The sequence below is a fragment of the Furipterus horrens genome, unplaced genomic scaffold, assembly GCF_987537825.1.
Source record: "Furipterus horrens unplaced genomic scaffold, mFurHor1.1.pri manual_scaffold_6, whole genome shotgun sequence".
Classification (NCBI taxonomy): Eukaryota; Metazoa; Chordata; class Mammalia; order Chiroptera; family Furipteridae; genus Furipterus; species Furipterus horrens.
Genome location: NW_028327176.1, coordinates 65,988,725 through 66,015,429, shown reverse-complemented (window position 1 = coordinate 66,015,429; position 26,705 = coordinate 65,988,725). Strand labels below are relative to the sequence as shown.

At 40.1% G+C, this 26,705-nt stretch overlaps 1 protein-coding gene across 1 annotated transcript in view; it reads right to left on the bottom strand.

Annotated features, from left to right (window-relative positions):
* The window catches only part of DNAH6 (dynein axonemal heavy chain 6), a 328,739-nt gene that overhangs the window by 187,832 nt on the left and 114,202 nt on the right, over window positions 1-26,705 (bottom strand). The window contains exons 24-33 of the mRNA XM_090281614.1: window positions 23,925-24,144; window positions 22,459-22,623; window positions 22,264-22,374; window positions 20,839-20,964; window positions 20,599-20,754; window positions 20,140-20,301; window positions 7,125-7,262; window positions 2,226-2,393; window positions 1,795-1,943; window positions 378-485 (exon numbers count right to left, since the gene is read on the bottom strand). Of these exons, the coding sequence (XP_090137740.1) occupies window positions 378-485; window positions 1,795-1,943; window positions 2,226-2,393; window positions 7,125-7,262; window positions 20,140-20,301; window positions 20,599-20,754; window positions 20,839-20,964; window positions 22,264-22,374; window positions 22,459-22,623; window positions 23,925-24,144 (1,503 nt within the window). The remainder of the gene's footprint in view (window positions 1-377; window positions 486-1,794; window positions 1,944-2,225; window positions 2,394-7,124; window positions 7,263-20,139; window positions 20,302-20,598; window positions 20,755-20,838; window positions 20,965-22,263; window positions 22,375-22,458; window positions 22,624-23,924; window positions 24,145-26,705) is intronic.

Genomic DNA, 26,705 nt, shown 5'->3' with positions numbered 1-26,705 from the left:
GTCTTAGATAAACATAAAACTAAATAATAAAACTAGAAATAAATAGATAAAAGCCATCACATTTACATTAAGCCCAAATCTGATTCTTAGGGGGGAGGGAAATTTCTTAGATCAGGAACTTAAAACGAAAGGCTAATCTGTATAGCACACAACCTGATGATTAATGTTTTGAGGGGGGGGGAACCCCAAATAATTGGATGGGTGCTAAAATTTGAGTGCCTTTATTTTAAACTCGTGTATTTTAGAAGTGCAGTAAGTATCTCTAGAAAAGATGAGAAAGTTATTACCTGTGTTAGAGACAGGCATGTTTGCAGATAAATCTATCCTTTACCTCTACGCAGTAGCTATGCTTTATTCTGTAACACCTAGAAACTTACCTGAACAGAAGAGCATCATCTGTTAGGAACTTTGGCAAGTTGGAGTCTTGTAAAGCTCTTATCAACACTACTTCTTCATTTAGGTCTGGGTTCTCTCTTTTTAAAGACCTAAATTTAAAAGAGTAATTCAGATGACATTGTGAGAATGTAGTATTGAATGTGATTTTCCAAACCTATGGGTCAGGGATTCCATGCGCAGAAAGCTGTCTGGGGGGCACCCACTGCTGCTCCTGCTGGAAGGGGAGGACCTTGCTCCATTCTTCCTGAGTGTCCATCTCCATCAGAACACACACAGAAGTCAGGGACTGGCTATATAGACTTGAGGAGAATGACAAGGACATTTTCTTAACCTCCCGCATCAATCCTCCCTGAATTGACAGGCATCCCTGAATGTATCATGATGATTTAGATCCCTGTGACTTTCTTTTATCTCAGCCCAGAACACCCTGCTTTTCTCCTTTGCTCATTCTTATTCCTCATCCAGAACCCAACCCAATTACTCCCTCCCCCAGAAAGCTCCTCTATCCCTCATGGCAAACCTTGGGCATAGCCCCATGGTTGCCCTCACTACATAGTACCCTTGGTGATTGCTCATTTGTCTGCCCCACCCACTGGGCTGTAGTTGTGTTCTTGGAGTGCAAGTGTATCTGGAGTTTAAAAGAAAGGATGGAGGGTAGAGAAAAGCAGAGATATTTGTGCAAAATCCAGGGATGGAGGGGCCAGGCTGAAGGGGTTCTGGATGTGCAGAGCCCAGCCCAGCCCAGCAAGTCATGGCCTGAGGCAAAGGACTAGAGGGGAGACACATTCCCTCAGATTCTAGACAAGCCCGGGATTCCAGAGGCAAGAGCTTCAAGAAGATATGAAGGGAGAAGTTGGGGCCTGAAAAGAGAAAAGGCTCATGTTTTCTAAAAACGAGAAAGCAGCTTTCAGTCTTGGATGCAGTAAAGACAGAGGTAAAGGCTTGGACAAAGGCCTGGACTGAAGACAGAATGACAAAACTGAAGTTTTCCAAATGCTTCTGGCTTTGTCAGGTGGCACACATGACCTAATTGTTGTAGTATATGCACAACAAACTGTATGCCTTTTAAGTCTAGTCATCGATTGTATGTTGGTAAAGGCTTTTGTACACCAGAACCCAATGTATGTGACAAGTTCAGGGGAAATGAAAGTTAGCCAAAGACTTGTCTAGATTCAGGTTCAGCCCGGGTTGGGTCTCACAGCGGAGGACTGTCCTGGGATGAGGAGAGGTGCCCCATTTCACTATGGAATAGAGTGGAAAGATGAGAATGATGACAACAGCAGCAGCTAACATGTATTATCACTTAGTATATTACTTTAAGAGCTGCTTGTGAGTTACCCATTTAATGTACTTGGTTACATGTTTTGAAAATTCACTTTGACCATCTTGGTTTCTTACCCAGCCATGACCAGTACAGACTTCACAGCTCTCATGCCAAAGTCATAGTGATCTTGCTGAGAGAGCTGTTCACTGCAAAGCTTGTACATCTGAGTCATTTTTCTTGCTAATGTTTTACTGGATTCAAATCCTTCAGAATATAGAATTACCTAGAGGAAGTATAATGCATACTTATTATATTGACAAGAATATATTAGCATAATTCCAATGTATTCGAAATCTACTTTAGCCATTACAGCTCTCCAAGTTGTTATATCATTTAACAAAGCTTTATAAGCAATAACAATTGCATCTACTCTTAATGAGCAAATGATATACATGTAACCTTTGCCAGGGTGTATTCATAAAGGAAACTTTCTACTTTAATAGACTCAAATGGCAAATAAAAGAAAGAAGCTTAAATTTTCCCTGCTCTAGAATGTGAAGCTCACCTCTGCAATCAAGGCATAATTTGGAACCATCATTGCAAAAGGTCTAAACAGGGCTTTCAAATTGTCTGGCAATTCGGTTCTGCCTGCATATCCAGGATTCATGGTGATGAAGGCTGCGCAAGTCATAACCAACTTTATTTCCCGCCCCTCAAACATGAATCTAGAGAGCTGTTTAAAAGGAAAGAGAAAGTGTAAGTTAACTGTTCTCCAGACATTTGTAAATTCTTTCATGTGATTAGTATTGCAGACTTCCAGCCAAGATGGAGGCTTAGACGGACACACTCGGTCTCCCTCTACAACTAGAAAAGAATACAACTACTTCAAAACAAAAGATAACTAGAAATTCCAGAAAATAAAACTACATGGAAGCCCAATGTACAAAGTTATAAACCAGCGGTGCTTGTCAGACAGGTAGGAAGAGCGAAAGTGTGCGGTGCTGTTTGCAGTAGCACCATGGACAGTGGCAGGGAGAGTAATCCCCTCTGCAGTCGAGCCCCAGCAGCTCGGGACCCCAATGCTGGGAAAGGCAGCCTCTGCATTGCCTTGGACGGCGAGGCCCAGGGTGTGGGAGAATGGATCCCGGTCTCCCAGCAGAGAATAATGGCAGGAATCCATCTTGGACCCCCGCCCCCACACAAAGCGCCACAGTGTGGCGAAAAAGGTTGCGGATCGCCCCCAGTCACCGGGTAGTGATGACGAAGCACCACAGCGCGGCAAAAAAAACCAAACAGCGGATCACGGCTGGTTGCCAGGTTGTGTCGAGTATATGGGCTCCATCCCCTATAGCCTGCCCAAAAAGCAAAGCAAAACACAAATCTGTCAAAATGAGGCAGACAACTATAGAAATCCTGGTGACGAAGCTCACCAGGCAGCAGATGAAGAATCTGACAGACGAACAAATAAGAAACCTTTCAGAGGCTCAATTCAGAGCTATAGTCATTAGGTGGCTTACAGAATTAACAAAAGATTTGGAACAAGACGAGAAAGGATTGAAAGCCACTCATACTGAAAAGAACAAAAACACATATGAGACAAGTGGTGAGGAGATAAAATCCAGAGATCAAATCAACAAACCGGAACATAAGGAGGGAACAAACAGTCAACCAGTGTGGAAAGAGGAAACAGAAAGCAAGGTAAGAGAGGAGAGGATCAGAAACCTCTGGGACAGCTATAAGAGATTGAACATAGAAATTATAGGATTGCCAGAGGGCAAAGAAGAAGAACTAGAAATTGAAAAATTATGTGAAAAAGTAATGAAGCAGAACTTCCTGAACTTGGGGAAGGAAATAGAGTTACAGGTCCAGGAAACACAGAGAGTTCCAGAAAAACTGGACCCAGGGAGAACCACTCTAAGACACCTTATAATCAAATTGTCAAAAATTAAAGATAAAGAGAGAATCTTAAAAGCAGCAAGAGAGAAGAAGAGAATCATATACAAAGGGGTCCCAATTAGACTATCAGCTGACTTCTCAAGGGAGACCCTACAGGCAAGAAGGGACTGGCAAGAAATATTCAAAGTAAAGCCACAAATACTCTATCCAGCGAAATTGTCATTCAGAATAGAAGGGCAGAGAAAGTGTTTCCAGGAAAAAATAAAACTGAAAGAGTTCATTAGATCCAAACTACTATCATATGAGATATTAAAGGGATTGGTTTAGAAAAAGGAGGATCAAAACTATGAACATTAAAATGAAAATTGCATTACAAGAACCATCAACAGAAGCTAGGGAATCAAAACAAAGGCAAACTAAATAGACAACGACAGTGGAAAAAGAACTATAGGTATGGGGAACATAGTGGGGGGAGGTCAGCAAGGAGGGTGAAAGGGGAGAGGGAGGGAGATGGTGCAGGAATTAAGAGGCATAGTAGCAGGGAATGGAATAGACAGGAAAAGGTTGAGAAGAACTATATGCACTACCAATGGACATAGACTAAAAGGGGGGGACAACTGGAGGGAGGGGGGCCACTGGGTGGAGGGGAGCAGAAGGATGGGAAATTGGGACAACTGTAACAGTATAATCAATAAAACATATTTAAAAAAAAAAAGAAAACACATATTCAAAGAATTTATATGCACGACCCATGGACATGAACTAAGGAGGGTGGGATTGCTGGAGGGAAGGGGGCTACTGGGCAGAAGGGAGCAAAGGGTAAAAGAATTGGAACTACTGTAACAATCAATAAAACATACTTAAAAAAATGATTACTATTAGAGTCAAAATTTGTGAAGTGGAGCATTCAAGCAAAGACATCTGAACCTTGCTATTGGACAACAGGGAACATATCTCTCCTGATCCTGTCCTACCCACTCCCAGTCTCTTCTGGGCTGTGTTTCCTGCTCTCTGCATCTTGCTGCCTGGCCCAGTTCTACAATCTTCTAGGTCTCAGCACCTTTTGCTGAGCCTCCTCAACTTAACTTAAACTTAACAGCCACTAAACCTGTCCATCTCCCACTTTCTGGTTTCCCCTGAGAAATTCTAACCTGATCTTAGTCCTTGGGTGATTGAGGCCCAGCTGTGTCACTGGCATTATCCCCTTAGTTTTAATCAACAGCAAACACCTGGGAGTATCTGTTGCAGGTGAGGCAGTGGGTTATGCATGGATGTAGAGAGCTGAAGAAGACTCATTCTGAGCCCTCGAGAAGCCCTAGGCTTGCTGAGTAAAACCTGGAAACCATGACCATGCTGTGCAATAGATGCTGGAGTGGAGGTGTGTGCAAAGCCAATGGGGAGCAAGGCCCATAGGAGGAGTAGGGAAGCCTGCTGGAGAACTGAGAAATGAGGAGGGCCATTTCACGTAGACAAGCGGGGCAGCTTGTCAAAAAAAGCAGAGGAAGCAGACACAAGAAACCACACTACATGTTCAGGGAATGATCAGCTATTTATTTTGCTCAAGGATACATTTCTTGGAGGAACGTGTAAGTAGGTCAGGGCCTGAGCATCAAGAATCTTGCGTGCTAGACTAAGGAATTTAGATTTTGTCCTGTGGGGGGCAGGAGGGAGTTGTGGGAGAAGAGAACAATTTTGAGCAGAGTGATAGGGTCAAAGATGGCAGTGCAGAAGTTGGACAGGGGGTCCAGTGGATTGTTATTGGGGGATGATGACAGCCAGAATCAGGGGGTTATCACTGGGGACAAGAGGCGTCTAGCAGATAAAATTAAATGGACTTGGTGGTTTAGATTCTGGGGTTGACAGTAAAGGGGAAAATGCAAGATGAACTCCAGGCCTAGCAGGGCCACTGCATGAAGGCACTATTCAGAACATGAAGAGTACAGGGGTGATGGGGACAGAGCTGGGAGATGTGCCATATCCTGGAGGAGAACATGCTGGATGGCACCACTGGAGATCAGTCCTCCTGCCACTGTTTGTGTTACTCAAACCTGTACATTTCTGTGCTTTAGTTTTTTTCATCTCATTCCAACAATCTTATCTGGCCGCTGGCAAAACTGAGGATGAGATCTGGTTAGTCTCAATTGTCCTCCTACTTTCTTTGACCCCACATGGTTGCCCCCCAGTTGGCAAGGCTTCAATTCCTCCTCCATTCTCTTTGGTCCACCCTCCCCCCCGCAACCTTTGCTCTCAGCTAATTGCTCAGCAGGTGATAATGACTTATGAATTATGCTACATCTCGGAGGCCCCTGCATTTAATACAGGCCTCCCCAGAACATCTGGGAGGCAGGAGAGTGTGTAGTTAAGGAATGTAGACTTCAGGGTCACATAGATTAAGGTCCATAGTGTCCCAAGAACTATTTTTAAATTTCTTTGAATCTGTTTCACCTGTAAGTAACTTCGGGAAAACGCCATCTATTTCACATAGGTTTGGTGTGAATGTAAAATAAGTGTAAAGTACAGCAACTTGTACAGTTTAGCAGCTCATTAAATTCCAGTTCCTGTTTTCTTTTTACTTGTTCTATAAATTGTTTTGCAGAGGTGATAATTAAAATATTTAACAGCTCTTGAGCAGAGCACCTCCCAATGAGAATGGCCCTTGTCCCTGGAGCCAGAACTGGATCGGGAGGCCCTTTTGCTATGTCATCATGAACCCTGTGACTGGATCCTGGGGAGATCAGGGGCTCTTTGGGAGGGAGCAAAGTTAGTGGTGGGGGACCCTTCAGGGACTTGGGGCAGTGGATATTTAAATATTAAACAACTGGCAAGGCTGTTGTGACTTATACAGTCTGAACATCAGTCTGCCCTTTGGTGATCATATGACCATATCTCAGGTCCACGCAGAGTGCTCGGGACTTGGTCCATCCTTCACTGAACTCAGCTTCCCAAAATAAACCCCTTATCCAGGATCATGCTCATATGGGCTAAAACATTTTTTAAGTAGTGGGTCCACATTTGTGTCTTCATCTGATCCTTCACTTCTTGGCTTCTCCTGTCCAGTGGATTCTGGATTCCCCAGGACTCCGCTCCCATTTCTCCAGCAGTACTAGGCTCAGCTGGGGGCCATGATGAAGGCAGTGGAACCCAGAAGAAGCAGCAACATTAAGAGAAACATAGAGAAGTAAATGTCAAAGGCAAAAACAAGAAAGGGGAAGGAGAAAGTGAGAGATGTGTGCGTGTGTGTGTGTCTGTCTCTGTGTGTGTGTGTGTGTGTGTGTGTGTGTGCGTGTTGGGGGTGGGAAGAACAGAGTTCCACGGGAGCAGGAACTGAGTTTTACCAACTCTGTCGCCAGGTCCCAGCACAGTGTCAGATATACAGTTGTTTCTGTGTTGCATGGATGAGGAATTAATTCTTCCATCTAAGTTGTGCAGCTATAGTACTCATCCATTACATTAGAAACGTGTAATAGACAGGCTAAAGTTAGCACTCTCCTTCCTGAAGTGCAACATGCTGTAAGTTAATTACACACTGAAGAAATACCACCTGTGTAGACAGCTGGCCATGCCTTACCTTGGCAGCTTTGGCATTCCTGATGGTAATGAGTTGCTGTGCAATGACTGACAAAACTTCTATGTCAATCCGATTAAATTCATCAAAGCAGCACCAGGCCCCTGACTGTGCCAGACCACTAAAGAAGCGCCCCATCATCTGAAATCAAAGCAATGCCATTCAACTTTGTATGACATAGTTGAACTCCTTCAAAAGTTAAATTTTGAATTGAAATGTTCAACAGAAAAGAGGCATTATGTACGAATAAGCAATAGGTTTACATGAACACTGGGCTATGTCAGAAGTTAACATCTTTCTATCTGAGGAAACCTCTTTTGTCTCTTTCTAAACAATTTCAAGCTACTTTTTTTTATTTTGAAATACAGTGATAATCATACCAATTTTCTTGCTTTTTCATAACGTCCACTCACCTATGTAAATACTTCACAGGTTCTAAAAGAAACATATGGAATAGACACACTTAAGGACTTAACAAAACTTTGAAGAGTTTTACTGATGGACTCTTTCATGGTCTTTACAAGTGATGGCAGATGGCAGACCACACAGGAACCACTGAGCAGAAGCAGAGTGGTGCAGGTGAAGGTGGTGATTCGAATGACAGCAGAATCCTATGGTGGAGGAGCATGAATATGTACATATGGTCATCTAAATTATGATTTTCTTTGGAGACTTAAGGTTTGGGTTCAGCATTTGTACAAAAAATAGCCAATCAAATAATTTCCTTCCTTAGTTTCTGTATTTTCTCTATAAAAGCCTTCCCACCAGCTCCTGTTGGTGGCCCAATCCTCACTGCACCCATCTGGTGTTGCCTAATTCAAGTTTATTTTTGCTCAACTAAAATCTTAAAAAATTTAATATGTTTAATATGTTTTAGTTTAGCTGCTTTTTGAGTTGTGTTCTGGAAGTTTATTCATTAGTCTGACTTTGGGAATTCAAAATGTATTTCTAAAATTTATTTTTCAGTTAACAGTTTACATTCAATATTATTTTGAATTAGTTTTAGGGAAACAGCAAAGTGGTTAGAAAATAATGTACTTTACAAAGTGATCTGCCCCCTCCCCCACAGCTTCAAGCACCACCTGGCCCTGTACCTATTTATCTCGATACTATTGACTATATTCCCTACATTTCTGTGGTTATTCTGCAGCTGCCGATTTGTACTGCTTAATCCCTTCTCCTTTTTTACATAGCCCCCAACAGCTGTCAGTCTGTTCTCTGTATGTATGAGTCTGCTTCTATTTTGTTTATGTGTTCATTAAATTCTACATATAAGTGAAATCACATGGCATTTGTCTTTTAACACAGCCCATGGGTCTAGGGGTGGTCACCTGAACCCAGCTTGCCAATTAGAATCCCAGGTCTGAAACTTGAAATATGAACCTGCTATTTTCTTAGTGAAGTTATAGAGAGATGACCCTAAAGCTCCTACAATCAAGGATGTCCTTGATGTTGCCCTAGTCCCTGCCCCGCTTAACTCTTTTTTGGATTCTGTGAGATCGACCCACATCCTAATATCTTTTAAATATGTTTATTTTGGGGATTTTTGTTTAAAAGAAAAATAAGAATATTATGTGCAAAACAGTCTAAACAAAAAAAAAATTAAACAAGCAAAATAAAATATGAGAATATTTAAGAGAAGTGGAGAACAGATGTAGGAGGTCCAGAGCAGAGAACAGAGCTATGATAAATAAAGAAGGAATAAAAGAATGTTTTACTAAGCTGGAGAAAGTAATATATTCTCTGATAAAAAAGTAGAGCAAATGTCAAACAAAATGAAAGACTAAAACTGTCTCATCTAGTCCAGCCTTGGAAAATTTCAGAACACCAAGGATCAAGAGAAAACCCTTTGAGCCTCCACAGACAGAGAGAAAGCGAAATATAACTCACCCAAGCATATTAAGCTATTATCATTCTTATCAGAAGCAAAACTGATGCTAGAAGACAATGAAGTAAAGCTTTCAAAGTCATGAGGAAAAATTATTTTAAAACTATGATTCTATCTTCTACCAAATTATCAATAAAGCAGATGACCAGATAAAGACAGTCCAGAATATCCATAAACTTAAATGAAAAAAAAAAAAATGCTCAAGGAAGTATTCCAGCAAAATAAAAAGGGATATAAGAAGCAAAACATGGTACAAAGAACAGTGACAGTTGAGTATGTCCTACAACAGTGATTCTCAAACTTGAATGTGCATAATAGTTACCTAGAGGGCTTGTTAAAAAAAACTCAGATTGCTAAGGCTTCAGAGCCAGTTCCTCAGTCAGAAGGTCTGGGCTGGGTCCTGATAATTTGAATCTCTAACAAGTTGCCAGGTGATGCTAATGCTGTTGGTCTGGAATTCACACTTTGAGGTGCATAGCTTCTTAAGAACTTTGGTTCTCAAAGTAGACCAGTATCAATTTGCATCATCTGGGAGGATGTTAGAAATGCAAAATTTCAGTGCCCCCCATCACTATGGATTCTACAGAATTAGAATACGCATTTTAATAAGATCCCGAGGTGATTCTCAAGCACACTGAAGTTTAAAAAACACCATTCTGGAAGAAGTAAAGAAAGTTGAAAATAAAATAAAAAACAACCTATTAATTCTGATGCTTGTAACGTTTTCCTCTGAATGTGAAAGCGTCATGATGTATGTATTGACCCTTCTTTATACCATTAAATTCCTATATATTATAAGTTATGAATAATGGGTTTACATTTCTATACTCAACATCCCTAGGCAAAGCAAAGAGAGCATAATTATAGAATAATGCAATTTCATAAATCTTGATGTAGTAAAACGATGCTATATATAACTAATGAAAACCAGGACGTGAAATTGGAACAGAAAGCTGGAAGTTCATATCTAATAAAATCTTGACTTATCAGTTGGCAGACAATGTTCAAAGTTGATATATGTAAATATAGTAATAAATGCATGCTTTTATAGCAATCACCAGAACTAAAAACAAACAGGCACAATCAGAAAACTTGTCTCTGAAGAGTGGATCTGGGTGATGTGAAAAGAGAGGAAAATTTTTACTTTTAATTTTGGATCTTTCTGTACAGTTTGAATTTTTAAATTTTATTTCTCAATTACAGTTCATATTAAATATTCCTTTATATTAGTTTCAGGTATACAGCAATAGTGATTAGACAACCATATACTTTACAAAGTGATCCCCTGATATTTCAAATACCTTACTGTCTCCATGCATAGTTTTTACAAAGTTATTGCCTTTACATCCCTGTGACTATTCTGTAACTACCAATTTGTAGCTCTTAATCACTTCACTCTTTTCACCAGTCTCCCAAATCCCTCTCATCTGGCAATAATTAGTCTCTTCTCTGTAACTATGAATCTGTTTCTATTTTGTTTGTTCATTTACTTTGTTCTTTAGATTCCACATATACATAAGACCATATGGTATTTGTTCTTCTCTAAATGCATCCATGTTGTCACAAATGGTGAAATTTCATTCATTTTTATGGCTGAAGCTGAATAATATTCCATTGTAGATATGTACCACTTCCTTATCATCTATTCATGGGCACCTGAGTTGCTTCCTTCTTTTCTTTTTTTAATATGCTCTGTTGATTATGCTGTTACAGTTGTCCCAATTTCTTTTCCCTTTGTTCCCCTCCAGCCAGTTACCCACCTCCATCCAATTGTCCCTGACCTTTAGTCCATGCCCATTGGTTGTACATATAGTTCTCAACATCTTCCTATCTACTCCACTCCCTCCTACTATGCTTCTTAACTCCTGTACCATCTCCCTCCCTTTCCCCTCTTCCCCTCCCCACTGACCTTCCCCCAAAATGTTCCCCATACTTACAATTCTTTCCCCACTCTCATTGCCTACTTAGTTTGCCTTTGTTTCAGTTCCCTAGCTTCTGTTTTTGGTTGTTGTGATACAGTTTTCATTTTAATGTTCATAGTTTTGATCCTCTTTCTCCTAAACAAGTCCCTTTAACATTTCATACAACAGTGGTTTGGCTCTGATAAACTCCTTCAGTTTTACTTTGTCCTGGAAGCACTTTCTCTGCCCTTCTATTCTGATTGACAGCTTCACTGGATAAAGTAATCGTGGTTGTAGGTTTTTGCTTTTTATTTGAATATTTATTGCCAGTCCCTTCTTGCCTGCAGAGTTTCTTTTGAGAAATCAGCTGATAGTCTAATAGGGACCCCTTTGTACATAATTCCTTCTTCTCTTTTGCTGCTTTTAAGATTCTCTTTATCCTTAAGTTTTGACATTTTGATTATAATGTGTCTTGGTGTGGTTCTCTCTGGGTCTAGTTTTTTTGAACTCTCTGTATTCCTAGACCTGTAAGTCTATTTCCTTCCCCAAGTTAGGGAAGTTCTGCTTCAGTAATTTTTCACATAAATTTTCAATTTCTAGTTCTCCTTCTTCACCTTCTGGCAGCCCTATGATTCGGATGTTGGCCCACTTATAGCTGTCCAAGAGGTTTCTGAGCCTCTCTTCATTTTTCTCACATTTCATTTCCTCTTTCTGCACTGGTTGATTGCTTGTTCCTTCCCTATGTTCCGATTTTTTAATTTGATTTCTGATTTTCTTTCCCTCACCACTAGTTTCATATGTGTTTTCATTTATTTCAGCAAGACTGGCCTTCATTCCTTCCTCATCTTGTTTAAGATCTGCTGTTATGTCTGTAAGCATTCCTATAACCAAAGCTCTGAACTGTGCCTCAGAAAGATTTCCTATCCACTGAGCCATTAGATTAGATATTTGCTGTCTGGTCAGTTGTGTCACCAGGATCTCTATAATTATCTGTGCTATCCTGACAGTTTTGTGTTTACCTTTGCTCCCTGGGTGGGGCTGTCACACCTCCTATGCTATAGGGGGCAGAGCCCCATGCAGTCGTCATAACCAGATGACCCTTCTCACCATACTGTGGTGCTTTGTGTGAGGATGGGGGTCCAAGATGGCTTCCTGCCATTCACTCTCTGCTGAGAAACTGGGAGCCTCCTCCTCCATCCCTACATCCTCCAGCCCTCACAGTCTGAGGCAATGGGGGTCTGCCTTCCCTAACATTGGAATCACGAGCTGACAGGTTTGTTCTGCAGCTGGGGTGCTCCCCAGGTGCTTCTTGTACCCCTTAAATATGGGTGTCTGTGCTTACTACTGTCTCACCTTCATCCCCACAGCTGCTGCCACCAGCACAGCCTGACCTTTCCGCCCTGGCTTCGCCCCACCTACCCGTCTGGACGAGCACCACTTCTTTATAACTTCATACGTTGGACTTCCATGTAGCTTTATTTTCTGGAACTTCTGGTTATTTCTGGTTTGTGGTAGATGTATTCCTTCTTAGTTGTGGAAGCAGTTGGAGCACGTCAGTCTAGGTCTCCATCTTGATTGCTTCCTTATCTTGGCTATGGGAGGCAGCCTTTCTAGTATTCAGAAGGTGGGTGTTCCCTGGTTCCCATGGGAGGATGTTATAAGCTTGTTTGAATAGTTCTGCAGATTGGCAAGGAACTAAAATCTGCCAGGGATAAGCAGGAACTGTGCCCCATTCTTTTGTTAAGAAGAGTTATTTGACTAGGGGACATTATCAATAGGTACAGTGTTGGGATGGGAACTTGCTTTAGCCATTTGAGGCCCTCTCAACTTTATCAGATCTTAAAGCAGCATATAATATTGAACCTTAATTTTAGGCCTAGTACCACATATGGATATACCATATTTTGTTTAGACCTTCATTGGTTGATAAACATTTGGGGTGTCTCTACTTTTTGACTATTATGAATAATACTGCTATGAACATTTGTGTTTTATGTGGACACATATTTTCATTTCTCTTGACAATGACTATACCAAGGAGTGGAATTCCTAGGTACTACAGTGACTCTGTTTCACATTCAAAAAACCACTGACCTGTTTTCCATGGCACCTGTACCTTTTCACATTCCCAACAGCAGTATATGAGGGTTTCAATCTCTCCACATCTTAGTTAACACTTGTTTTTGTCTGTCTTTTTGATTATAGCTGTCCTAATGGGTATGAAGTGGCATCTCATTGTAGTATTAATTTGCATTTCCCCAATGGCTGATGATGTTGATAATCTTTCCTTGTATTTACTGGCTATTTCTACAGCTTCTTTAGAGAGCTATCTATTCAATTCCTTGCCCATTTTGAAACTAGGTTGTCTGTCTTTTCATAAAGGAGTTGCAATAGTTCTTTTATAATATATACTAGATTCAAGTTCCTTATCAGACATATGATTTGCAAAAATTTTCTCCCATTTTGTGGGTTATATTTTCACATTCTTTTTTTTTAAAATAATTTATTTATTTGTTTGATTTTTTTAATTTTATTTTTAGAGAGAGGAGAAAGAGAGGGAGAGAAACGTCACTGTGTGGTTGCCTCTCACTTGCACTCCCAACTGGGGACCTGACATGCAACCTAGTCATGTGCCCTGACTGGGAATTGAACCAGTGACACTTGGCTCTTAGGCCGACGCTCAATCCACTGAGCCACAGCAGCCAGGGCTTATTTTTACATTCTTTTTTTTTTTTAATGTGTTTTATTGATTATAATATTACATTTGTGCCAATTTCCCCTCCCTCTGCTCCCCTCCACCCGGTGGCCCCCCTCCCTCCAGTTGTCCCCCCCTTTTAGATCATGTCCATTAGTTGTGCATACAGTTCTTCTCAACCTCTCTCTGTCTATTCCATTCCCTCCTACCATGATCCTTAATTCCTATATCATCTCCCTCCCTCTCCCCGTTCCCCCTCCCTGCTGACCTCCCCCCAATATGTTCCCCACACCTATAGTTCTTTTTCCACTCTCGTTGCCTGTTTAGTTTGCCTTTGTTTCAATTCCCTAGCTTCTGTTGTTTCTTGTGATGCAGTTTTCATTTTAGATTTCATTGTCTTGATCCTCCTTTTTCTAAACCAGTCCCTTTAACATCTCATATAACAGTGGTTTGGATCTAATGAACTCTTTCAGTTTTATTTTGTCCTGGAAACACTTTCTCTGTCCTTCTATTCTGAATGACAATTTCGCTGGATAGAGTATTCGTGGTTGTAGGTTTTGGATTTTCATTACTTTGAATATTTCTTGCCAGTCCCTTCTTGCCTGCAGGGTCTCCCTTGAGAAGTCAGCTGATAGTCTAATTGGGACCCCTTTGTACATAATTCTTTTCTTCTCTCTTGCTGCTTTTAAGATTCTCTCTTTATCTTTAATTTTTGACATTTTGATTATAATGTGTCTTGGAGTGGTTCTCCCTGGGTCCAGTTTTTTTGGAACTCTCTGTGCTTCCTGGACCTGTAAGTCTATTTCCTTCCCCAAGTCTGGGAAGTTTTCCTTTATTATATTTTCACTCAATTTTTCAAGTTCTAGTTCATCTTCCTCGCTCTCTGGCAAACCAATGATTCTTATGTTGGGCCTTTTATAGCTGTCCCAGAGGTTTCTGATCCTCTCATCGTTGCTTCCCATTTCCTCTCTCTGCATTGGTTGACTGCTTGTTCCTTCTCCATATTCCGGTTTGTTGAAATGAACTCTGGATTTTATTTCCTCACCATCTGTCTCGTATGTGGTTTTGTTCCTTTCGTTATGAGTGTTTTTCGCTTCTTTCTCATCTTTTTCCAGATCTTTTGTGAATTCTGTAAGCCACCTGATAACAATGGCCCAGAACTGAGCATCTGACAGGTTTCTTATCTGTTCATCTGTCAGGTTCTCCATCTGTTGCCTGGTGAGCTGTGCCACCGGGATTTCTATAGTTGTCTGCCTCATTTTGACAGATGCGTTTTGTTTTCTTGGGCCGGCTGTAGGGGACAGTGTCTGTGTACTCGTAATGACCCGTTCGGCAGCCTTTCTTGCTGTGCCGTGGTGCTTTGTCGTCACAATCCAGCGACCGGTGCCTGTCCGCGACCTATTTCGCAGCCCTGTGGCGCTTTCTTTGGGGGCGGGGGTCCAAGATGGATTCACACAGTTATTCAGCTAGGAGACCGGGATCCGTCCTCCCGCCCCCCTGGGCCTCACTGTTCAAGGCGATGTGGTGGCTGCTTTCCCCAGCGTTGGGGTCGCGAGCTGCCGGGGGTTCGACTGCAGCCGGGACTGTTCTCCCTGCTGCTGGGATTGTTCTCCCTGCCACTGTCCCAGGTGCGACCGCAAACAGCACCGCCCCCTTTTGCTCCCCTTACCTGCCCAAAGGGCGCCGCTGGTTTATAACTTCATATGTTGGGCTTCCGTGTAGTTTTATTTTCTGGAATTTCTAGTTATCCTTTGTTTTGAAGTAGTTGTATTCCTCTCTAGTTGTAGAGGGAGACCTAGCGCGTCCGTCTAAGCCTCCATCTTGGCCGGAAGTCCTATTTTTACATTCTTGATCCTATACTTTGAAACATAAATGTTTTTAATTTTGATAATGTCTGGTCTATCCAGTTTTTCTTTTAGTTATGTTTTTGGTGTCACAACTAAGAAGCCATTTCGTCCAAGATCATGAAGATTTACACCTATTTTACTTTTTAAGAGTTTTACTGTTTTAGCTGCTACACACTTAGTCTTTGATCCATTTTGCGTTAATTTTGTATGTAGGGTGAGAAAGGGGTTAAACTTCATTTTTTTGCACGTGGCTATCCAGTTGCCCCAGCACTATTTGCTGAAAAGACTATTGAGCATTGAATTATCAATGCACTCTTATCAAAAATCAATTTACTGTAAAATATTTATTTATAAACTCTTAATTCTATTCTGCTGATCTATTTGTATATCCTTTGCCAGCCAACCATACTGTCCTAAGTACTTTGGCTTTGTAGTAAGTTTTGGTATTGGGAAGTGCAAGTTCACCAACTTTGCTTCTTTTCCCCCTCTGAGATTATTCTGGCTATTTTGGGTCCCTTGAAATTTTATATAGATTTTAGGATAAGCTTGTCAATTTACACAAAAAGTAAGCCGAAATTTTGATAGAGATTGCATTGAATCTGTAGCTCTGTTTAGGGAGAATTGTCATGTTAATGGTAAGTTTTCTGATCCATTAAAATGGGATATCTTTCCATTTATTTAGGTTCTCTTTAGTTTCTTTCAACTTTTAGAAAAATGAGAATATTAAAGGCCTCAATAGTTGAATATTGGGTTGGCCAAAAAGTCCATTATGTTTTTTCCAAAAAATAAAAGACACACTTTTCATTTTTACCAATAACTTTATTGATTTGGATATTTTGAGTATGTCAGCTATCTCCTGCTATTGACTTCTAGTGGTTAGAGGCCAGGGGTGCTGCTAAACATCTTCCAATGCATAAGAAGCCCCACAGCAAAGAATTATTTGATTAAAATGTCAACAGTGCCAAGAAACTTCACAGACCACTTTTGACATGTTCAATCAGTCACAGCACCTTCTCCATATGTTGCACAAATCTTTTTTTTTTTTTGCGTTTCAGTTGTGTTTTTACCTTTCTTGAAATAATAAAGCATAATACACAAAAAATGTTGTGTATTTTCTTCCACTGTCAATATTAAAATGGCTGCACAAAATTCACCTATTTTGATAAGTTATTTTAATGCATGCTGATATGACAGCTGTCACAATATAATCTAAAAAAATTGTTTCAAATAAAGACAACTGAGCACTACTAGAGCCATCGTACAGAAAAAATGTAATGAACTTTTTGGCCAACCCAATACATTTAGGATTTGCTGAATTAAATAAAGCTAAACAGCTTTCCTAACTGTGGGACTTCATAAAGTATTTAATTTGCTACTCTGTGATGTGAAAACCTAGAAGGGAAATGATGCAGAGCACAGACTTTTTTGTTTTTCTGCATATGTTGTAGTAGCATTCCAAGAAACATACTTTGGGGAAGTGCTGCTTTACATACTAATATTTTATTGATGTCTTTCCTGTAACTGAGGAGCTCTGCATCCTTGTACTTTTCAGAGAATAAGTTGGAATTTCTTTTGTTAAATCTAATTCAAAGTATTTCATTTTTTAAAATGCTATTGTAAATGGAATTGTTTTCTTAATTTTCTTTTTGGATTGTTTGTTATTATTATAAAGCAATACAACTGATTTCTTTATATCGATCTTATATCCTGCAGTCTTGCTGAAATTTGTTAACTAGTAGTTCTAACTGTGTATATGTGGGGTGTACTCCTTGGGGTTTGTTAAACACATGATCATGCTATTTATAAATAGAGATAGTTTTACTTCTTCCATCCCAATCTAGATACCTTTCATTTCATTTTCTGGAATAACTGCTCTGGCTAGGACCACTAGCATGATGCTGAGTAAAAGAGCAGAGCAGACATCCTTGTCTTGTTCCTAATCTTAGGTGGAAATCATTCAGTCTTTCATCAATAATTATATGCTCTTTTATCAGAATGAAGTTCTCTTCTATTTCTAGTATGTTGAGTGTTTTTATCAAGAAGCTTTTTAATTTGTTTGGTTTTTGGTGTTGGAGCTCACAATGACACTGGTGATCAGAATTGGGAAGTGGCCACAACTGACTCAGTGGTGTACAAGCACAGCCTGGCCCGGATCATCGTTTCACAAATGTGACGCCAAGTGTCAGCGGCACCGACAGAAAACAGAAAATAAAAAATAAATTACAAAGAAAGAAAGAAAAAAAGAGGAACTTTTCTCCATCAGAATGATTTCATCATGTGCTAATGCATCACCCCTGTTGACGACCTTGAAGCTGTTACTTGCTGAACTGAGCATAGGACTCCGGGAAGGTAAAAAAGACAATTTTTTGAACAAGGTGGGCTCTAGGGGCTTAGAATCACTTACTTTTAATATATAAAAAAGGGATTTTACTTTGTTTTCCATGTTAATCATGACATATAAGTTCCCCTAATTTTAAGACTCATTGTTCAAGAGTAGATCTTAAAAGTTTTCATCACAAGAAAAAAAAATTCCGTAACTATGTGTGGTGATGAATACTAACTAGACTTACTTTGGTAGTAATTTTGCAATATATCAAATTATTATTGTAGGGGCACCAAATATTCCCTGTAAAAAGTTTAAAAGGTCTGCTAAATATGTAAATATGTAGTGGCTTCAGATGTTCTTTGTAAGGAGTAGCAAAGACTCGCTAAAAAGCCTTGGAAAAAGGTATTTGGGGAAAAGTGTTGTAGCAATTGGTGTTTATACAAGCTAAAAGCACCTCAGCCTCTATCACCTTCCATTTGTTTGTGTCTTGTTTGTAACATTTGTGAAAGTTATACTTTACAGAATATCTAGCCCTTTGAAGATAAATTGCTTTGCAAAGAATTCATCCCTGGCTGGAGAGCTATGCTGCCGCTGGAGATAACCTTATAACCTTGTGAATTTCTGTTCCTGTTACTGCCAAGACATTCCTACAGTCCTGCCCAGCCCCCTTCTTCCTAAGGCTGTTCCCACCAAAGAAGAAACAAAGGGGCATTACCAGTATATAAGCCCTTGCCTAAAAATCCCAGGAGGTTGGAGTGTGTTAGAGACCAGCTCAGGGTCTGCCCAAATGGCTGGCAATCATTAAAATCCTTTGCTTACTTTATACACACTTCAGAGTGTTCAGTCTCACCTATGTAGCCGTAACATTATGTTATACACCTGAAACTATCATAATGTTGTATGTCAATTATATCTCAATAAAAAATAAAATAAAATAAAGAATTACAAAAAAAAGAGTCAGTGTTAACATATTGGAGGCATACTGGAAGCTTCTTTCTTTCCTTTCATCTGTGCTTCCTAAAAGTCCACTCGGAAGTCAAGTCTAACTGCCAGTAATCTCTGCATGGATATTGGTGGCAGATTGGTAGTTTTCTTTTGTATGTGCTTCTAGAGAAGGCTCCTGCCGAACCCCTTCCCAATGGTATATTCATTGGGGGGAGGGTGGCAGAATAAGAAGTCTTCTTCTTGCCACAAGTTTGACTGGAATATTGATAAAGATGGTCTTTGTCCTTTTCTGAAGATCCTTTAGACCCTTCAAGAGATGTGATTTTCCAAATTAAGAATTAACATGCTAATATAGCAGTTCCCAAAATGTCATGTGGAAACCCATGCAAATCCCAGAGTTTCTTTCAGGGGGTCTGCAAGGTACAAGTGTTTTCATAATAATATTAAACTGTCATTTGCCCTTTTTACTCTTATTCTCTCATGAGACTATAGAATATAAAAAATTATTAATATGGTTTCAATTTCCACATTGCAAATAATCTTTAAGAAACTGCCACTTGTCAAGTGTTGGTATGGTTTCAAAGAAGAATATCAACCATTATCTGACAGTTATTAAAACATCCTTCTCTTTTTGGGGTACATATCTGTGTGAGGCTAGGTTTTCTTCAAATACTCCAACCAAAATAACAGCTTGAATGCAGAAGCAGATGTGAGATTCTGGCTGTCTTCTATTATGTCAACATAAAGACTTTCAAAAATATAAAACAATGGAAGTCTTCTCACTAAACTTTCTGTTTGGGAAAATAGTTGTTTTTCACAGATAATATATTTATGCTAACATGTAATGCATTTATAATAATCATTTCAAAACAATATTTTAAATGTGTCAGTTTTAATTCTAACATGGTAAATATCAACAGACATAACCCACATATATAAGCAAAAGCTTACGAGGTCTCAATAATTTTTAAGAGTGTAAAGGAGGCTTCTGATCACAAAATCTGAGGACTGCTGTATTAAAAAATCTTACCATGGCTTCTCACCTCCTACATATTTCATTTTCAATACACAACCCTCTGAATCGCTTATCTCTTCTTGCAAGCTTATTCCTAGTTTTTAGATTTCCCTGATTTATCTTGTACCTCATCTCTTTTCTTTCTACTTACTGACATGAATAGATTTTTAATTTTACCACCAACTGACAAATCCTCTGGTGGCCTTGATTTCTGCCTGGACTACCCAGACTGCCTTATGTTGACTCTTTTCCTTTGCTCTATTTATTCCACTTTCATTACCCCTTGCCAATAGTTTTCTCTTGCTTGCCATCTCCCCATTCTCTCCTTTAGTTATGTCATGTCATACATAGAGAAAGCCCGTAAAGCACTAAATGTGAATGTTCAGATTCTGGAACTGTACCTTGTAGTCCAAACCATCAGAACAGTTAAAGACTACACACTGGATGGCAAGAGCTTTTGCCAGGTCTTTGGTAGTCTCGGTTTTCCCAGTGCCAGCAGGGCCAGCTGGTGCACCTCCCAGGTCGAGCTGCAAAGCCCCCATGAGGCACAGGTAGCAGCGATCCTGAAGAAATTGATAAACCGTCATTATTGAAGGGAATTGACTCTAGCCATAAAATCATCAGTCCTTCCCTTTCTATAGGAGAAGAGTCATTATTTTCCATAAAGGGTTTTGTAGTAATTGAAATATACTCAAAGATCCAGACACAGACACATAATTAATGCAAACCTCTGCTTCACAAAGACGTCTCATAGTAAATCCTTTCAAGAGTTAATGTTAGATAAAACTATTCCAGACTATTTTGATTTTAAAAGAAAAACACTCTTGTTTCAACATTAAGCTGAGTGATCAGTAACTTACCGTAAGAGGAGTAATAACTAATCTTGGGCATGCACCCAAATATTCATAGCCGTATGTGTACTGAGAGAGTGCCATTCTAGCCACGCAATTATCTAGGTCTATATCCCAATAATAGCGCAGTTGTCTCTGCCAGTCAAAGGATTCGACTTCCTCTACCTACATAAGTGATACAATGATATGCATATTAGATGCACTAATTTTAGAAAGTAATATATGATTTTACTTAAATGAAACAGGTACCTTGGCTTGAACTAGTTCAGTGACAATGTCTCTTGCATGTACATCAATGGTAATTAAGGCAGTTATGATGTTTCTCTGCAATTTAGGAAGACTGCCTCGAACTACTGCAGCCAGGGCATTTAATCTCTACAAATTAAAAGAGAAATTATCATAATGAATTTTCAAAAATCAGTTTACATATATATATAATCTTTTTACTATTAAATTTGGAGTAGACATTTGCCCAAACTATCTAATTTTAAGAATCCATAATTCTGTGACCCAACAGGACAACAGTTTAGCTTATTTAATTTTTATAACACATCTATGAAGTATAAACTATCTTTACCCCCATTTCCTACTAGGGGAAACTGAGAGTCAGAGAAGGTAAGTAACTTGATGGCAGTTATGAAGTGGCAAAAATGAGACCTGAGTAGACATTTGCCTCAGAAAAGTCCATGCTCTTAATGACCATGTGTTGCTGTTGCTAGAGAAGATAGCTGTCCCTAAAAATTAAATGAGATTAAGGAATGTAGTGCGCCTCATTTCGGGGGTAGTATTTCCTTTGATAATAAGAAAATGAGAGCATTTTAAGCAAGGCAAAGGCTGATTAAATAAAAGCACTTTTGATAGATTGAGCTACCAATTCTCACCTAAATGGTTAAATCTTTTCCAAAGAAGAGCAATTGACACTTTTCAGTCCTGAAGGTCTTGAACAGCTGTGTTGAGTTTTCACTTGCCAACCATAATCAGGGACCCACCTCCACAAGGAGGTCAAGGTGACTCCTTAGGGAGTCTTTTCTCTGCGCTCTTTGACATGAAGTGCTATTAAAAACCTTCAGTTCTATTGGGGATTCCCTCATCTTTCTATTATAAAAGTTATTCTTTAAAAAATGAAACATTGCTTGGAAGTAGAATTGAATTTGGAGTTAAATATTAGGCCTAGCTGTAAAATAGCAGTTCCCAACTATAGCTTAAAAATTCTTATAGAATGACACTTCAATTCATTCCATTGTTTATTGTTTTATTGATAGTTACCTGAGGGTTCTATAAAATAGTAGAAAAGCACATCTTGAGCCTAAAAATAGAAACGGCAGAAGTCCTGGGGTTTTCTTGGATTGAATAAACTTCTGTGAGAGATATCAAGGACCTAGTAAATACAATCTCTCCTTAAATGTTGCAATAAATTATAAACCTGGCATTTTTCTCTTGATTTTTTTTTGTTTTTTATTAGTATTCATATAAATATTACACAAGCACCAAGGTAGTCGACCTAAGAAAACTTGAACATAAGCAGTTTTAGTGAGAACCCCGAAACTTTGTAAGTCATGTCAGAACATTAAATTTGTAAAAGAAAGTGAATTTGTTTTAACCATGCCAGTAAAAACCACTGAGACTATCTTGCACAGCAATATGTTCAATGTCATTCTGTTAAAAAAATCTCACCTCAAAGTTGACTTTTTCAAAAGCTTTCAGGGCCTCTAAATGATTAATATCTTGTTCCAAACACTCGGTCAAATCACGACACCAAATAATTTGAGAAATGGTCAGGATCACCTGCATGGAAACATCTTCCTTGAGTATGTGATGCATCTCACCAAAAAGCGAATCAGAGATGGAAGTATAAGGAGTGTAATTTACTTGTGAAGGGTGGCCAGCTATCACCCAGGCTGTCCTTGGTTTCCCCTGATAGTCAGCGATGGCAGCTTTGCACAGGCGACGCAAAGATGTGAACATGGCTTCTTCCACTTTACCGAGCCATTCCTCCACATTGCCTCGGGCCTTGAGGCCTTTTCCCAAGCTAACCTAGAAGATAAGCAGAGGAGCAAGAATACAGCTCACGTGGGACTTGTAGGCTGTCAGTCCTCTGTACTACCATAATAGAACCCTGAGTCATGGAAACACTGAAGCCTGACCATAAATACTGAAACTTTCTATTGCTATCCCACTCTATACCTCTCTTTACCCCCTTTACTTATTGCTTTATTTTACTGCTCCCCTTTGGAGCCAAGTTCCTTTAAGAGGAGTCTGTGTACACTAGATAAATTCTTCCACTTTCTTTTCCTACTTGCTGCCATTGAATTTTTGGCCCCAACCACTCCTTTAAACCTGGGGAGGTCAGAAAGGTTAGCAACATTTTCCCAACTGTCAACCCCAACTGACGCTTTTAAGCCCATTTCATATTTATTTATTGAATTTCCAATGATTTGACTGCTGCTCTGGGTTTCTTGCATCTGTCCCTCTTATCCTACCTTCCCTTTAAATTTCATGTTCTTCCTGGATACTAGCCATGGTGCGCCCTTCTCTCTTCTTTTGCACAAGAGACAAGCAAATTTTTTTGCAAGAAGATCAGTTCAGGGCAAATGAAACGTTATGGGCTCCTTCACTCTTGTAGAGTCACCACTGTGCTCTAACTGGACGAAACCCCTGGCGTTCCCTGCACAGTCCCTCTGTGTGGAATGCTCTCCCTCTCATGGTTCCCCTCCATCTTCCGTGGCTGTCTCTGTGAGCATGTGCCATGTGTGTGAAGTCACCTGGTTGCCCAGCATCTGCTAATACATTCACTTGCTTGGTGCTTACCATATGCCAGGTACTGTGCAGTGTGCCCTGGAGACAACACTGCCAAAAATGACACTTTTAGAACACACACTGGGTACTATTCTAAGTAATTACATATAACACTTGAAAATCTTCAGCATATCATTAATTAGGCACTATTACTAACTCCCCTTTTATAGATGAGGTTCAAGGTTGGGACTTGAATCCAGGTCGCATGGCAGTAGAACTGGTGCTCGTAACCTGTCCATTCTTCTGCTTCTTGTGAAGTTGAATATGACATGGCTCTGTGTTCTTCACTCCGCTTCCAAGAACAGAGTTGCATGCCTCTGTTACTGCACTTACTATGGTGCTTTTCCATGTTTGTTTGACTATGTCTCCACTAGAACTCTCTGAGGGCAGGGGTTTCATCTTGGTTATCCCTGAAACTGCCGAGCTAGCAGCATGACCACGTGAAGGATGTGTAGAGTGATGGTGAATAAACCTCCACCATCGACCCTGGAAGGCTAACAATTTTTACCTGTAAAGAATTTAAAACAAAAGCACCTCACCCTTTCTCCCTCTGGGGACAGCATCGCCAAAATGTCATTAGTATAAACTTTTTCTGGCTCTCCATCCATACCAGGAATTCTTCCTTCAGCAGGAGGCATGAGAGCAAATTCAAGCCTTGAAATGGAGTCGAAGCATTTCCTTAAGTGTGGCTGCACAGCTTGGGGATTTCGTGTCTGGGCCAAAATCTCCAGAAGTTCATCATTTGACAAGAAGTAAAATCTGGATTAAAGAAAACACTTAAAATATAACTTGAAATTGAAGCAAAGCCTTATATAGACTACAAGATAAACCCCTTTGCCTCATCTCTTCACCATTTACTGATTTCCTGCACCTCCAAGCCTATTGGTCTTGGGTTTCTAGGGACACCACCTGTCCCTAAATATAGTTGCTGTGAATATTGGTACAGATGCATCTCAAACATCTAGAATTAGCACTTGGTCAATAAAAGATATTTTTCATAAAATTTGTTTTAAAAATGCCGGTTCTTGCTATAACACTGATTTGGTCACATGCCTGTGCCACTTGGCTTTGAGCTTCTACAGTGAAGAAATATTGTTTGCTTTCCCTAGAATCTAGCCTAGTACCTCACACATTATTCGTTGGATAGATGGATGGGAGGTTACAGGAACTTTGTTTGGTTCTGTAAATATAGGAATGTGGGCCATGCTGGTGTGCTACTACATGGGACTTCCTTAGGTTCTGCCCAACAGGGCCATTTAGAGGCATGAAGAGACCTTAGGGAAAGAACTATAGAAGGTGCATACCTGGATACCCAGGGATGTTGGTGAGGGAGGAAGGCCTGGACAGAGAAAATGTTTCAATACTTAATTCCTGGTAGGCAGCTGCCGCCCATGAGTGATCTCTCAGGGTTGGAGAGAATCCTGTGAATCCCAGACAGGCCCCATTGGGAGAAAGGGGGTCAGGTGGGTACCAGCCACATCAGGCGTCTCCTGTCACCTGCCTCTCCCCCTTTCCATGCCCCAAACTGGAGCCCTCAGAAAATGAACAGGAAGTGAGAAGGGTTGATTATAGTACATCCTCATCATCACTAATACCTTCAGCCCGGCAACAGGGTTGGGGCAGGGAAGGGAGAAGTTTTGACTTTGAAGCAAGTTTAGAGTTTTGATTATTACAACTCATTTATTGGGTTAAAGTGACAGGAGGTTGTTCTGTTTTGTTTTTTTGTATTATTAACTGGGAAGGACCATAAAATTCATGAGGCTTGATCAATATTTTATCTATAGGGTCAGGAGAAACTAGCCCCCCCCCCCCCAACCTCCACAGGAAATGCAGAGGATGTTATTATTTACAAATAAAGATGTTTTGGTTGCACTTATTAGTCCCACTTCTTTAACTTAACACATACACTCATAATTAATTTGTCCCCAAACTTTGTTTTCAGCTAAACAAACAGATAACTATAAAGATTGGACTGTGAGCCCTGTGAGAGCAGGAATGGTATTGTGTTCATCTTGTATCTCCAGGATCTAACTTGGCCCATTGTACATAACAAATTTCCATAAGGTTTTTAGAGTCAAATCAATGCCTCACAGAGCCTCCTGACATACAAACATTGCAGACCCAGTTGATATAATTCCAAACAAAAGGGAAAGAAAAAGAACTGATACTTTTTGGTGTTCAATATTTTCACAGGTAAATTTGTGCCAGGGTTTCTTTACATATAAAAAGCAGTTCTTTAAGTATCAAAAATGTCTTTGGCCTTGGGAGATCTAGCTTGTGAACTGATTTAAGAGTTAAATAGACAAAAGGCAAGTTCCAAACCTCAAACTCATCCATCTTGGTCAATTTTGCTGTATTTGTATAAGATTTTGGTAAGCTTTAGAAAGATTTGTTAAAGCCCAACTACTTCTGTTAAAACTCAGCCAGACCTTCTGGATCCTGTATTTCCTGTGCACACAAAGCCTGTCCTGGTTACTCAGCTCTGACCCCTCTCAAGCAGGTAACCCAGATAAGCACCTAACCTCGGCTGCCTAGGTGGTTGTTCTAAGGTGGAACTTAACACCCATTACTTAACAGCTAACAGGAAAAATCCATAAGAGATGAACCATGTTGTTAATGTTCTCTGTGTTATGTTGCAGTGTGCCTCAGTGACTACAGCTGCGAGCCTTTGCTACCAACAAGTAGTCTTATATAACTGTACCCTAGAGCTTTACTGCCATGATTCTCCAGCTGTTGTCAGTGAGCTTCATTAGGGCAGGCATCCACCCTTTTCTTCTTTGTACCTTCAGCACTGAGCATAACATTTGGTATGTTTTTTTTTATTTATTTTTTAAATCCTCACCCAAGGATATGTTTATTGATTTTAGAGAGGGGGAAAAGGAGAGAGAGAGAGAGAGAGAGAGAGAGAGAGAGAGAGAGAGAGAGAGAGAGAGAGAGAGAGAGAAACAGAGAGAGAGAGAGAAACAGAGAGAAACATCGATGTGAGAAACAAATGTCAGTCAGTTGCCTCCTGTATGTGCTCTGACCAGGGATCAAACTCGCAGCCTAGGTATGTGCCCTGACTGGGAATCAAACCCATGACCTTTTGGTGTATGGGATGATGCTCCATCTAACTGAGCCACCTGCCCAGGGCCATTTGATATGTTTTTAGAATGCATAGGTTAGTAAAAAATTTCATTTGGAATTCATGGAATAATCTCTTAGACAACTTCTATAGGACATTCTTAGACTCTCAATTAACTTATAGAAACCTGCTCAGGCAACACTGATCTCCAACTTTTTACACACACATCTGTGGACACATGGACATATGTGGGCAC